Source organism: Salvelinus alpinus, chromosome 27 (genome assembly GCF_045679555.1).
Source record: "Salvelinus alpinus chromosome 27, SLU_Salpinus.1, whole genome shotgun sequence".
NCBI classification, from domain to species: Eukaryota; Metazoa; Chordata; class Actinopteri; order Salmoniformes; family Salmonidae; genus Salvelinus; species Salvelinus alpinus.
The window spans coordinates 30,970,704-30,985,419 of record NC_092112.1 but is presented as its reverse complement, the minus strand read 5'-3'; the positions used below and the strand labels follow the sequence as shown (position 1 = coordinate 30,985,419).

General features: G+C 47.9%; 1 protein-coding gene across 2 annotated transcripts in view; it reads left to right on the top strand.

The window, feature by feature from the left end:
* LOC139556371 (nuclear receptor coactivator 1-like) overlaps nt 1-14,716 on the top strand; it is a 109,084-nt gene that overhangs the window by 82,915 nt on the left and 11,453 nt on the right. For both annotated transcript variants that reach the window (XM_071370272.1, XM_071370273.1), the window contains 7 exons: nt 7,418-7,524; nt 8,053-8,230; nt 10,038-10,217; nt 10,694-10,795; nt 12,501-12,641; nt 12,852-12,999; nt 13,235-14,327. In XM_071370272.1, coding sequence (XP_071226373.1) covers nt 7,418-7,524; nt 8,053-8,230; nt 10,038-10,217; nt 10,694-10,795; nt 12,501-12,641; nt 12,852-12,999; nt 13,235-14,327 — 1,949 coding nt within the window. The remainder of the gene's footprint in view (nt 1-7,417; nt 7,525-8,052; nt 8,231-10,037; nt 10,218-10,693; nt 10,796-12,500; nt 12,642-12,851; nt 13,000-13,234; nt 14,328-14,716) is intronic.

Sequence of the window (14,716 nt, the reverse complement as noted above, 5' to 3'; positions counted from 1 at the left end):
TTTTCCTATCTGGGATAGGGTAGCACCGGAGGCCCAACGGAGGGAGGGCTGGTGTTGGCCTTGAGCAGGCAGGCAGGGAGACGCAGTGGAGTAGAAGTGTGAGAGTAAACAGCGGCGGTTGCTTGCCTGCACCAGAATTAGCACACGCAATGGTGGCTCTCAGAAGGTGCCATTTTCCATCTTTCAGCCTCTGTGAAATGAGGGGAAATATTAGTGTGTGTGTGTGTGTGTGTGTGTGTGTGTGTGTGTGTGTGTGTGTGTGTGTGTGTGTGTGTGTGTGTGTGTGTGTGTGTGTGTGTGTGTGTGTGTGTGTGTGTGTGTGTGTGTGTGTGTGTGTGTGTTTTCCTCCTATGTAAGGCTCAAGGAGTTCTTGAATGAGATCCCCTGTTTTTTTCTGCTCCCAGCATGAGGAAAGAGCCTAGCTAGGGTAGAGGATGTGGCACAGGTGACATAAAGCCTACTTAGAGCTGACATAGCCATGACATGAGGATGTCAGGGGCCCAGTGGCCTCGCCAATGTATCACTCAGGAAGAGAGCCTTTTCTTCTGTTTTTGTTTCGCGAGCTCAGGCGGGGGAGGGGAGGGGGTTGGGCGTGTGAGAAAGCAGCCAATGGCTGAGCTCCCTGCCCCTTGACCTTGTGCAAGAGGGCCTCTTGCAAAGCCCAGCTTCCCTTTCCCCTACGCTTGCTACACAGAGAGAAACAAGAACACACACTGCTCTGCTCGCCCCTCCTCTCCCCCTCTCCCTAGGCCTGCACTCCCCTCTTCTGTGTCTCACATCTCTCCCCTCTTTCACCTCTTGCCCCCTCTCTGTCCCTCTCTGTCCTTCTCTCCCCTCCTCTGTCCCTCCACTTCCCCTTTCACCCCTCTCCTATCTGATCCTAAGATGGACAACGACAGACCCTGCCTCTCCGAAGACACCATACAGATGTAGGGGGGGGAGTTGGGCGTGTGAGAAAGCAGCCAATGGCTGAGCTCCCTGCCCCTTGACCTTGTGCAAGAGGGCCTCTTGCAAAGCCCAGCTTCCCTTTCCCCTACGCTTGGTACACAGAGAGAAACAAGAACACACACTGCTCTGCTCGCACCTCCTCCTCTCCCCCTCTCCCTAGGCCTGCACTCCCCTCTTCTGTGTCTCTCTCAAATCTCTCTCTTCCAACTCTCTTGCAACTCTCCCCTCTTTCACCTCTTTCCCCCTCTCTCCCCTTCTCTGTCCCTCCACTTCCCCTTTCACCCCTTTCCTATCTGATCCTAAGGTAGACAAGGACAGACCCTAGCCTCTCTGAAGGCACCATACAGATGTAGGATCTTAATTTGAGCCAGTTTGCTACAGCAGGAAAATAATCCTGCAGCATCAGGAAATGTGAATTATTATGTGGATTATAATAAATGGGCATTTTTGTAGAGGTTGATACATTTTTCGTGAGGGAAAATCAAGTCTGAAATTTCCAAGTGGAAATGACAAACTTCAGAAGCCTTTTTAAAGGGTAGGAAGCATGTGTTTTTACTCACCAGAGTAACTACAGTGTGGTCAAATACTTAGTAACTTAGTTGTAGTCACGCTCTATACCTATAACTACAAACATAATTATATTTTGGGGTTATTATATATTCATAAATGTATTTCCAGATGTCTTTGAAACTACCCACAATGCAATATTTCTCAACGTCATATGGAGAATCTACTCTGTGCTACCGAGTTCGTATGCTAGCTCGGTAGCTAGCTCAAGCTTGCTAACGTTAGCATCCTCATGCTCGTCATTGACTTTGGCTGTGTTATCTACTGGCAACCCGTAAGCATGCCTTCTTGCCGTGGGCTAAAAACAAAATAAAAAATCATACCTGCTTGCTCTATTTGTGTAGTACCTTGTCTGTTCTCATTTTTGTTTTGGCATGTTCTCTGTTTTTTTAAATTTATTTTTATTTCACCTTTATTTAACCAGGTAGGCTAGTTGAGAACAAGTTCTCATTTGCAACTGCGACCTGGCCAAGATAAAGCATAGCAGTGTGAACAGACAACAACACAGAGTTACACATGGAGTAAACAATAAACAAGTCAATAACATGGTAGAAAAAAAGAGAATCTATATACAATGTGTGCAAAAGGCATGAGGAGGTAGGCAATAAATCGAATAATTACAATTTAGCAGATTAACACTGGAGTGATAAATCATCAGATGATCATGTGCAAGTAGAGATACTGGTGTGCAAAAGAGCAGAAAAGTAAATAAATAAAAACAGTATGGGGGTGAGGTAGGTAAATTGGGTGGGCTATATACCGATGGACTATGTACAGCTGCAGCGATCGGTTAGCTGCTCAGATAGCAGATGTTTAAAGTTGTTGAGGGAGATAAAAGTCTCCAACTTCAGAGATTTTTGCAATTCGTTCCAGTCGCAGGCAGCAGAGAACTGGAAGGAAAGGCGTCCAAATGAGGTTTTGGCTTTAGGGATGATCAGTGAGATACACCTGCTGGAGCGCGTGCTACGGGTGGGTGTAGCCATCGTGACCAGTGAACTGAGATAAGGCGGCACTTTACCTAGCATAGCCTTGTAGATGACCTGGAGCCAGTGGTTCTGACGACGAACATGTAGCGAGGGCCAGCCGACTAGGGCATACAGGTCGCAGTGGTGGGTCGTATAAGGTGCTTTAGTAACAAAACGGATGGCACTGTGATAAACTGCATCCAGTTTGCTGAGTAGAGTATTGGAAGCTATTTTGTAGATGACATCGCCGAAGTCGAGGATCGGTAGGATAGTCAGTTTTACTAGGGTAAGTTTGGCGGCGTGAGTGAAGGAGGCTTTGTTGCGAAATAGAAAGCCGACTCTAGATATGATTTTGGATTGGAGATGTTTGATATGAGTCTGGAAGGAGAGTTTGCAGTCTAGCCAGACACCTAGGTACTTATAGATGTCCACATATTCTAGGTCGGAACCGTCCAGGGTGGTGATGCTAGTCGGGCGTGCGGGTGCAGGCAGCGAACGGTTGAAAAGCATGCATTTGGTTTTACTAGCGTTTAAGAGCAGTTGGAGGCCACGGAAGGAGTGTTGTATGGCATTGAAGCTCGTTTGGAGGTTAGATAGCACAGTATCCAAGGAAGGGCCAGAAGTATACAGAATGGTGTCGTCTGCGTAGAGGTGGATCAGGGAATCGCCCGCAGCAAGAGCAACATCATTGATATATACAGAGAAAAGAGTCGGCCCGAGAATTTAACCCTGTGGTACCCCCATAGAGACTGCCAGAGGACCGGACAACATGCCCTCCGATTTGACACACTGAACTCTGTCTGCAAAGTAGTTGGTGAACCAGGCAAGGCAGTCATTAGAAAAACCGAGGCTACTGAGTCTGCCGATAAGAATATGGTGATTAACAGAGTCGAAAGCCTTGGCCAGGTTGATGAAGACGGCTGCACAGTACTGTCTTTTATCGATGGCGGTTATGATATCGTTTAGTACCTTGAGCGTGGCTGAGGTGCACCCGTGACCGGCTCGGAAACCGGATTGCACAGCGGAGAAGGTACGGTGGGATTCGAGATGGTCAGTGATCTGTTTGTTAACTTGGCTTTCGAAGACCTTAGATAGGCAGGGCAGGATGGATATAGGTCTGTAACAGTTTGGGTCCAGGGTGTCTCCCCCTTTGAAGAGGGGGATGACCGCGGCAGCTTTCCAATCCTTGGGGATCTCAGATGATACGAAGGAGAGGTTGAACAGGCTGGTAATAGGGGGTGCGACAATGGCGGCGGACAGTTTCAGAAATAGGGGGTCCAGATTGTCAAGCCCAGCTGATTTGTATGGGTCCAGGTTTTGCAGCTCTTTCAGAACATCTGCTATCTGGATTTGGGTAAAGGAGAAGCTGGGGAGGCTTGGGCGAGTAGCAGCGGGGGGGGCGGAGCTGTTGGCCAAGGTTGGAGTCGCCAGGAGGAAGGCATGGGCAGCCGTTGAGAAATGCTTGTTGAAGTTTTCGATTATCACGGATTTATCGGTGGTGACCGTGTCACCTAGCCTCAGTGCAGTGGGCAGCTGGGAGGAGGTGCTCTTGTTCTCCATGGACTACAGTATCCCAGAACTTTTTGGAGTTAGAGCTACAGGATGCAAATTTCTGCTTGAAAAAGCTGGCCTTTGCTTTCCTGACTGACTGCGTGTATTGGTTCCTGACTTCCCTGAACAGTTGCATATCGCGGGGGCTCTTCGATGCTATTGCAGTTCGCCACAGGATGTTTTTGTGCTGGTCGAGGGCAGTCAGGTCTGGAGTGAACCAAGGGCTATATCTGTTCTTAGTTCTGCATTTTTTGAACGGAGCATGCTTGTCTAAGATGGTGAGGAAGTAACTTTTAAAGAATGACCAGGCATCCTCAACTCTGTGAAGTAGGCTACGAGAGTTTTGGCTCTTGCTTGTGTATTTCCCACACTGACTTAGTTGTAGTCCCGGTGAAGTCCTTGGCCCGGTGAAGCTAACTCATCGGATGGGCCCCAGCCATCAATCTGTAAGTCTCAGCTCTTGTTTTGCTATTTTTATTATTATTTATTTTTTACAAATTTTCCCCCCCAATTTCATGGTATCCAATTGGTAGTTACAGTCCTGTCCCATCTCTGCAACTCCCGTACGGACTCGGGAGAGGCAAAGGTCGAGAGTCGTGCATCCTCCGAAACACAATCCAGCCAAGCCGCACTGCTTCTTGACACAACGCCCGCTTAACCCGGAAGCCAGCCGCACCAATGTGTCGGTGGAAGCACTTGGCGACCGTGTCAGCGTGCATTGTGCCCGGCCCGCCACAGGAGTCACTAGTGCGCAATGGGACAGGAACATCCCTGCCGGCCAAACCCTCCCCTAACCCGGATGACACTGGGCCAATTGTGCACCGCCCCATGGGTCTCCCATAGAGCCTGGACTTGAACCATGTTCTCTAGTGGCACAGCTAGCACTGCGATGCAGTGCCTTAGACCACTGCGCCACTCTGGAGGCCTTCACTTTGCTTTTCATCTGCGGTTATGTTTTAGTTGTTTTGTTAGTTGTGTTCTAGCTGGTCTCCAGTTGTTGGGCTTTGGCTTGGTGGTTGGCTAGGCTAATAGCTAGTTGGCTAAATAGCTAACATTAGCTGGCTGGCTAGCTTGCTGGCTGAGAACTGCATATAGGTAACATTTATTAATAACATTATTTGACTTCTGCTGTGCTAGCGTAATGTTAGCAGACTGATAGGGCTAAAGTTAGCGGGCTAGTTGGCTAGCAACCTTGCAAGTTGATATGTAACTACATTCATAAAGTATTTGCTTGTAAGTTGAAACCAGTAGACATGAGTGCGAACAATTTGGATTCATTTAAAGTTATACATTTTAATTTATTTCTGTTGGAGTTTACATTATAGGGAATAGGCTGGCATGCCCGGGTCCTCCATATTACACCACACCCCGGGAAAAACATTTTCCGACATGACTTCCGGCATTCTGCGGAATTCTGATCGGTTTTATGTAATAACAAAAAAAATTGGACTTTCGGAGTGTATATTAATGGTGTATATTAATGCAAATCTATATGTTACATGTGGTTACATTTATGCTTCTTACCCTTTAAACCTCAAATACACTATAAGTAAAATAATTCCTGAATGCAAGAAAGTTCTCCTGCAACAGGGTGATCAAATTAAGATCTTACATCTGTATGTGTTACTTAACTATGTATTTTAGGGAAGAAAATCACATCCTCAACAGGAGAAAAATACACACGTCTCTAAGCCAGACCAATTCCAAACAAATGGAATTGCCTTGTAAATATACATTTCAGTATGCATTTGCAAACTTAATATGTGCAGTTGATGAACATCTTATTATTTTGTGAAGTTAAACCCTGCTCTGGTTTAAACAGTGGTACAGTAGCTATCTAGTGATACAGCAGTGTAGTTGAGCAGTAGAGCAGCAAGTGTCCCAACAGGCAGGCCCGCTGCAGGATATTAATGTCTCAGGCCGTAAAGTCCTCACCCTGGTTGTTTTGTCAATAACCTAATCACGGCTTTGTGTTTTTGGTTTCATTTCTTGGCCTCCTGGAATACCGAGTGTAATTCACAGTGATGTGCTCACTCGCCACCCTTATTTTAAGACCTGGCCACCAGCCAGACCGTGCTTGATAAATATACACTCAGTTTTTTTTTAGGAGAAGAGAGACAAGTCGGGGATAAAGGGAAAGTACCTCTGTTTCTCTCTTCCTCTTTTCCTCTCCTTCTCCTTCCTCTCTTTATAGTATCTCTCTCTCCTCTCATCTCTTCCCTGGCCTCTCTTCCAGCTCTTGGTTGTTTGCTTACTTGGTGGGGACAGGTCAGTATAGTGAGCTCTGTGTGCTGACATCCCTCCCGTGACCTCCCGTGTGACTGATTCAGGGGTCAAAGACCGGGCCAAGACTGCTACCATGGCAATGAGCCAAGTGAGTGAGGAGAGGGGAGGAGTCAGGCCTACAGTATAGTAATGACATGTGATGGATAGTCAACACCTATCTCTCTCTCTCTCTCTCTCTCTCTCTCTCTCTCTCTCTCTCTCTCTCTCTCTCTCTCTCTCTCTCTCTCTCTCTCTCTCTCTCTCTCTCTCTCTCTCTCTCTCTCTCTCTCTCTCTCTCTCTCTCTCTCTCTCTCTCTCTCTCTCTCTCTCTCAGTACAGTCCTCTGTATCTGTACTGTGTTCAACCCTGCTGGCCTCAGACACCACTGTCTCTCTCTCTCTCTATGTCCCCACCAGCACCCAGGCCAGAACCTCAGCAGCCTATCATCAGCTCATTGATCAGGAAGAGAAAAAACATTTATCACTGGACAATCCACAGATCCACTATTCCTCTCTCTCCTCCTCCGTGGTTCCCTCCCTCCCATTCTCCTCATCACTCTCTTACAACCTTGACTGAAACCGTAAGATCAATACACCAGGTCCAAGAAGAGATTTGGGTCATTGTTGAATAGCTTTTCAAGAGTTTTTGGACATTGGGGATATGCATCTACAGTACATGGTTTAATTATAAGTACTCCTCAAAGCAGTATTTGTTGATGTCCATGCCAGAATAAACAGTCTGTTTCACGCAAACTTCCAGTTGTTGGCTTCTGCTGCTGTACAGTAACAGTACAGTAGATTTACAGTGTGCTGTAGTCATGTGCTGCGTTGATTCCCCCTAACCCTTTGATCGGGGCTGATGTCATCAGAACATAATTCAGCAGAAGTCCACAATGTTCATTATTCTGTACAGTCATTAAGAGGGGAATAACTTATGTAACAAGCTGTATAAGAGTTATTACTTGGAATTGCTAAGTAATTGCATAATGCCTGTGTAATGTTTGATGTCAGTAAAATAAAGAAGACTAAACGTGTGTGCTAGCGATGGCTGATCACCCCAAGTTCAGTCCCCCCCCTTTTTTTTCTATTCCTAAGATCTTTGTGTGTGTTTGTCCCCTGCAGAGAAAGCGTCTCTAATATCACCAGAGGACAAGGTGCAGAGGAGTGACATTTCGTCCAGTAGTCAGGGCATGGTGGAGAAAGAGGCTCTGGGGCCGCTGCTGCTCGAGGTGAGTGAAACAATAAAGCTTGGTGGAATTTGAATTTCAGTGACAGACACAGGAAGTATCCACTTATCCATTGATTGGATCATTTAGTCATGCTGCTTTCTAAGCACAGGTACTCTTTCATGAAAATATAATCATATTTTTGGTTGCTCATTAGTAAATGAATGCATAGTAATTCAAGTGCATCTGCTCACAGTAAATTTACATAAAGTTAGTTGTGTATATTTTTTGTGTAAAAATGCAATTTTCGGGGACAACTGCAATTTTATTCTAATCTCTCTGTCTTCAGTATTTTCTCTGTTTTGTCCAGAGTGATTCAGTGACTCTGTATGGTTCCCAGGACTTAGTTTCCCAGTGAGGCCCAGTGTCATTATGCTTTCCACGTTAGTTCCTGGCACACTTTACCCCTGGCTGAGGCTGGGGCTGTGAGAGAGAGAAAGGCTGAAGTCCCCCTGCTCTCTTTGTGTGTTCCCCTTCCTCCGGAGGTGTCTGTTTCACTCCTCTTTTGTCCCTCCCTCTGTTTCGGGCCAGGCCCTGGACGGCTTCTTCTTTGTGGTCAACCGCGAGGGCCGGATCGTGTTTGTGTCAGAGAATGTGACGAGTTACCTAGGTTACGCCCAGGAAGAGCTGATGACCTCCAGCGTGTACAGCATCCTCCACGTGGGAGACCACAATGAGTTCATCCGCAACTTGCTGCCCAAGAGCCTCGGTGAGGATGACAGGAGAGGAGGAGGGGAGGGGACGAGACGAGAGAAGAGAGGATGGTGAAGGAAGGAGAGGAGGGCGAGAGAGAGGGGGGAGGGATCAGACAGAGGAATAGAGAGAAGTAGAAAGGAAGAGAAGAGGAAGTCGAGCAGTGTGACAAGGACAAGAGAAAGGAGATGAGGAAGGAAAGGAGATGAAGAAGAACATGATAGAGGGAAGACGGGTAAGAAAGAAAGACAAAGAGGATGGAGAGGAGGTAAGAGAGGAATCTCTGCTATAGGCATGGTATCATGCAGTATGAGGCAGCCAGATCACGTGACAGCTATAAGAGCATAGTAACCAGGAGACATGAAAGGGTCTGTGTCCCGTGAAGCCCCTAGTAATTCCTCTCTATAAAGGCCAGGCCAGACAAGATGGGTTAATGTCAGCAGAGATGGACAGGTCAACTAGCTACTATCTACCTGCCTGTCTTCAGCTTAAACTCTCACTACATAGTGACCACGTTTACATGCACACCAATATCCCGTTATTATTAAGTATTCTGTTCTTGAGTTGACGCATATAAACGTCCAATCCCGTTTACAATAACCCTTGTATAAACTTGTATCCTAGTTATGAGAAACCCAGATAAGATGCCTGGGACGTGCTGATCTAAGACGGGATACTGTGAGATGTAAAAATTGTGTCCTGTTTATTGTTGTTTTTGTGGTCTGCGCAGGCTCAGTTTTGCGTATCATCGGTGTTGTTTGATGGTGTTTTCATCTGACTGTCAAACAAATCACTTCAAACAGTTCAATCCACCATAATAATTTAGCCTACTATAATTAATTTACTATAATTAATTTACTATAATTGTAATTAAGTTTCTGCTTATACTTTCCGACATTTGGTAGGCCATTTGTTTGCCAACTATAGTTAGATATATGCAGCTTTTCTTCTGTCATAACCAGAATAATATCTTACATTGATAGAATGAATGCATTAGCAATCTAGTTAACACCGGTAAAGTTGTCTGTTTTGTTTAGGGACCAGGAGGAAAACGCAATAACTCCAAAACAGTGGAAAGATTGAACCTGTGCAAAATGTCCAAATGTCATCAGTTTGACCGGTTTTAAGGAAATGAAAAGCTGAGAAAACGACGAAGCGTGTTTCTGATAAGACTTCAGTTCGTCTTGGCTGCATATTGTGTACGGTTAAAATACCGTCTGCTTGCAGAACAGTGTCAAAGATAACACATTACATGCACATTTGCATTTTCTCAAGAGATGCTGAAAGAAAGAACTCATATTTCTCCACTCCTGTTCCGGAGACAAAAGTATATATTGTATCGTTTTACAGCAATAAATGCATAATTCTGCAGGAGTTAATAGTATAGGTTATTACGCAGCGTTACACGTGAGAGGTTATATGCCTACAGTCAGTGTCCAGATTTCAGTTACTATTCCATTTAACCCATAGGAATTTAAATGAGTAATATTCTGTTTATTCATGCCTACAGGGATATCAAAAGTGCATGTAAACAGCTTCTCCCGAATGAGACCTTAAGCAGGATATTAGCTACTATCCGGAATACTGGGCACATGTAAACGTGGTCACTCACTACTGTTCTCTGTCTTGCTTATTCTCTCCCCCCTCTTCTCTTGTCTATAATGTATATATTTTGTATCTGTCTCTACCCCATATGTCATTCCTGTCTCTTTTCAAGCCATTATTATTACATCACACACGCATTGGTTTACCTGTCTGTGTCCCCGTTCCTATTGATTTGTGTGTGTGTCTATACCATTACTTGTGTGTTTGTGTGTGTGTAGTCAACGGGGTGCCGTGGCCCCAGGAGCAGGGCCGGAGGAACAGTCACACGTTTAGCTGCCGGATGCTGAAGAGGCCCCCTGACGAGGTGGACTCAGAGAACCAGGAGGCACGGCAGCAGTACGACATCATGCAGTGTTTTACTGTCTCCCAGCCCAAAGCCATGCAGGACGAGGGAGATGGTGAGTACACACACACACACACACACACACACACACACACACACACACACACACACACACACACACACACACACACACACACACACACACACACATACATACATACATACATACATACTCACACACAGACACGCATGTACACTCACAGACGTACAGCTAGATGCACAGATACATGCCACGTCTGCACACAGACGTTTACATACACATTGAACAAGGTGCAGCAGCGACATGAGAACGCTGGTCTTTACCTTGTCCTCCTAGCTAGCCCCGGAGCCATATTGGAGGGATAGAGTTCGACACAGTGACGCTCTGCGTATTACAACGAACACACACACACACACACACACACACACACACACACACACACACACACACACACACACACACACACACACACACACACACACACACAGTCACACAACACACACACACCTGTCAGAGTCTTAACTCTGACCTTTGATTGGTGTTGTGCCCAGACCTGCAGACCTGCCTGATCTGCATAGCCTGTCGGATGCCTCGCCCCCAGCAGCTCCCCGCTATCAGCACTGAGTCCTTCATCACCAAACAGGATCCCACAGGTATTAACCGCTGACCTCTCACCTTTTACCTCACTACTGCTGTTGGCACACAAACACTCCATACACACACACTCCAATGTGTGGATTAGAGAGCTTTCTTTTTGTGCTAGAAGGTGGACTAACTAGAGAGTGTTGCTCCAGAAGGTGGACTAACTAGAGAGTGTTGCTCCAGAAGGTGGACTAACTAGAGAGTGTTGCTCCAGAAGGTAGACTAACTAGAGAGTGTTGCTCCAGAAGGTGGACTAACTAGAGAGTGTTGCTCCAGAAGGTAGACTAACTAGAGAGTGTGGCTCCAGAAGGTAGACTAACTAGAGAGTGTTGCTCCAGAAGGTGGACTAACTAGAGAGTGTTGCTCCAGAAGGTGGACTAACTAGAGAGTGTTGCTCCAGAAGGTAGACTAACTAGAGAGTGTGGCTCCAGAAGGTAGACTAACTAGAGAGTGTTGCTCCAGAAGGTGGACTAACTAGAGAGTGTTGCTCCAGAAGGTGGACTAACTAGAGAGTGTTGCTCCAGAAGGTGGACTAACTAGAGAGTGTTGCTCCAGAAGGTAGACTAACTAGAGAGTGTTGCTCCAGAAGGTGGACTAACTAGAGAGTGTTGCTCCAGAAGGTGGACTAACTAGAGAGTGTTGCTCCAGAAGGTAGACTAACTAGAGAGTGTTGCTCCAGAAGGTGGACTAACTAGAGAGTGTTGCTCCAGAAGGTAGACTAACTAGAGAGTGTTGCTCCAGAAGGTAGACTAACTAGAGAGTGTTGCTCCAGAAGGTGGACTAACTAGAGAGTGTTGCTCCAGAAGGTGGACTAACTAGAGAGTGTTGCTCCAGAAGGTGGACTAACTAGAGAGTGTTGCTCCAGAAGGTAGACTAACTAGAGAGTGTTGCTCCAGAAGGTGGACTAACTAGAGAGTGTTGCTCCAGAAGGTAGACTAACTAGAGAGTGTTGCTCCAGAAGGTGGACTAACTAGAGAGTGTTGCTCCAGAAGGTGGACTAACTAGAGAGTGTGGCTCCAGAAGGTGGACTAACTAGAGAGTGTGGCTCCAGAAGGTGGACTAACTAGAGAGTGTTGCTCCAGAAGGTGGACTAACTAGAGAGTGTTGCTCCAGAAGGTGGACTAACTAGAGAGTGTTGCTCCAGAAGGTGGACTAACTAGAGAGTGTTGCTCCAGAAGGTGGACTAACTAGAGAGTGTTGCTCCAGAAGGTGGACTAACTAGAGAGTGTTGCTCCAGAAGGTAGACTAACTAGAGAGTGTTGCTCCAGAAGGTGGACTAACTAGAGAGTGTCGCTCCAGAAGGTGGACTAACTAGAGAGTGTTGCTCCAGAAGGTGGACTAACTAGAGAGTGTTGCTCCAGAAGGTAGACTAACTAGAGAGTGTTGCTCCAGAAGGTGGACTAACTAGAGAGTGTTGCTCCAGAAGGTGGACTAACTAGAGAGTGTTGCACAATAAACAGGCTTGTTGGTAAACCTACCTAGAGAGGAAAGAAAAGGACAGGGTTTCAGCTCTCACTACTACTGCCATTTACATCTGAGTGTCTCAAAACTCACTTTGAGTGGTCCACAATGTTGCAAAAACAATATGTATTTTGTATCATTGTGGAGCTCTAACTCTGACCTCATAATGTAACTCCATCTGGGTTTCATCACCGAGCCTCAGTATCTCTGGTTACAGATGTGTGTTTTTTGATGTGTGTGTCTGTTTATCTCCAGGGAAAATCATCTCCATAGAGACCAGTGCTCTGCGGGCGACGGGGCGACCAGGCTGGGAGGACCTGGTCAGGAAGTGCATCTACGCATTCTTCCAGCCACAGGGGAAAGAACCCTCCCACGCCAAGAAGCTGCTCCACGAGGGTGAGGAGGAGGGGGAAAGAAGTGGAGGATGAGGAAGAGTAGGGAGGAAGGGAGAGGGGAAAGAAACTTTTTGCACTTTTCTCAATAATGAAACTGTAATAACAAAGTACAGTGTGGTACCATTGCAAAAACATATATGTTTTTTCTCCTTAAAAGTAAGCCACAATGATAAGTAGGCCAATTGTTGTTTGTGCATGTGCGTGTTGCCAGTGATGACCCATGGCACGGCCATCAGTCCTCTTTACCAGTTCAACCTGAGCGACGGGACCCCCCTCAGCGCTCAGACCCGCTGCAAGTTCTGCTGCCCCCCCAAATCCGACGTTCAGCCCTTCATCATGGGCATTCACACTATTGACAGGTAACACACACAACCGTGCAGGCACGGAGAACACACAAACTGGCAGGTCATGTGGAACAAGTAGAGTTGATTACTTTATTGCCAATCAACGATGGTTGTAAGGGTAGGAATTCTATAGGATAGTATAGGCTGATGGGAATGTGTTTTTGTGCCAATGATATAAACAAACAATACTTTTTCCATAATATTTCTCTCACCCAGCTGATGTTTTGCTCATGTTTTCCTTCTCTTGTAGGGAACACAACACTGCTAGCTCTCAGGAAAACACTAACTCCAGCCTTCTACTGACCCATGGGAGCCCTGCTTCCTCCCACCCTTCCCGTTCCCCTGCCCTACCGGCGGGCATCGAGGCCAGCCAAGCCCCAGGCCCCACCTCTAGCCTCCATCTCAACAACGGAAACAGCTCCGGCACCACCGCCCCCACCACACCCACCAGCCATTCAGCAGGGTACCTGACGCCCAACCGGTTGTGTCCTCAGCAGGTCAACAGCCCCTCACCCCTGGGCAGCCCCCTCACAGCCATCCCTACCTCATTCATGTCGCCCAGGCCCCCCAGGGGCAGCCCGGGGCTGGGCGGCAGCCCGCGCGTCCCAGGGAACCCCTTCTCCCCTTCCACTCCTGGCCTGCACTCTCCGGCAGGGGCCTTAGGAGGTGGAGGTGGTGGCGGGGGTGGTGGAATCCTCAGCCGGCACCACTCTGGTGGGGACGGTGGATCAGGGACCCCCCTGGGTTTCTCTCTGCGCTCCCCTCTACCTCAGAGGAAGGCCAGCACCCCCACCAGCTCCCCAACGCGCCCTCCCCCCGCCAAGCCCCCTGAGGGAAAAGGAGGAGGTGGGGGAGGAGAGTACCTGGAGGGTAACCCCAAACTCAACCAGCTCCTGGACAATGGCAGAGTGGGGCCGCCTGGGGACCCCAACAACACCGCTCCTAACACCCACCCCAACACACCCACCTCCACCCCTCAGTGCCCGGCCTCCCACAGCACGCTGACGGAGCGCCACAAGATCCTCCACCGCCTCCTGCAGGACAGCAGCCCGACCGAGGGCGGCAACGGCAAGGAGTCTGAGATCAAGAAGGAGCCTCCTGCCAGCCCTGCCACCGCCAACCCCAACGGACCCCCCACCACCCCCCAGGACCACCAGCTGCTGCGCTTCCTCCTGGACACGGATGAGAAGGACCTGAGAGACCTGCCCCCTCCGGCCGCTCTCAGCCTGCAGACGGTCCGGGTCAAGACTGAGAAGAGGGCCACCGGGGACACTACGCCCTGTGCTGCAGCCTGCGCCAGCCCCAAACCCAGTCCTGCAGACAGCAGGCCGCCCAGAGACCCGGTATTGTCTGCAGCCCTACTCCCCTCATACACAGTGCCAGTAGTATCCAGAGTTGGCAAGATCCTGTCCCAGACATGCTGAATTCTCAGACAGTTTAAGTTTGGGGTTAAGGTTAGGAATAGGGTTAGGTTTTAGGGTTGGGGCCGGGGGTTAGAATTGGGGACATTGGATATGTAACTCTGGATATCCCTGTTGTTGTGGTTGTCACAGTGTCTGGAACGTGAGGGTGCCTTGCTGGCGGGCTGCCTGAGTGCATGCTGCTGCTGCCTTCTAAAGGGAGCATGTGATTCGCTGCTGTATTTGTTCTATTTATGTTGAGCGCATAGTAACACTCCCTCACTGCCCTCTTATATCAGGAGCTAGTTGTGTTTATTTGTGGCCCCTCTAGG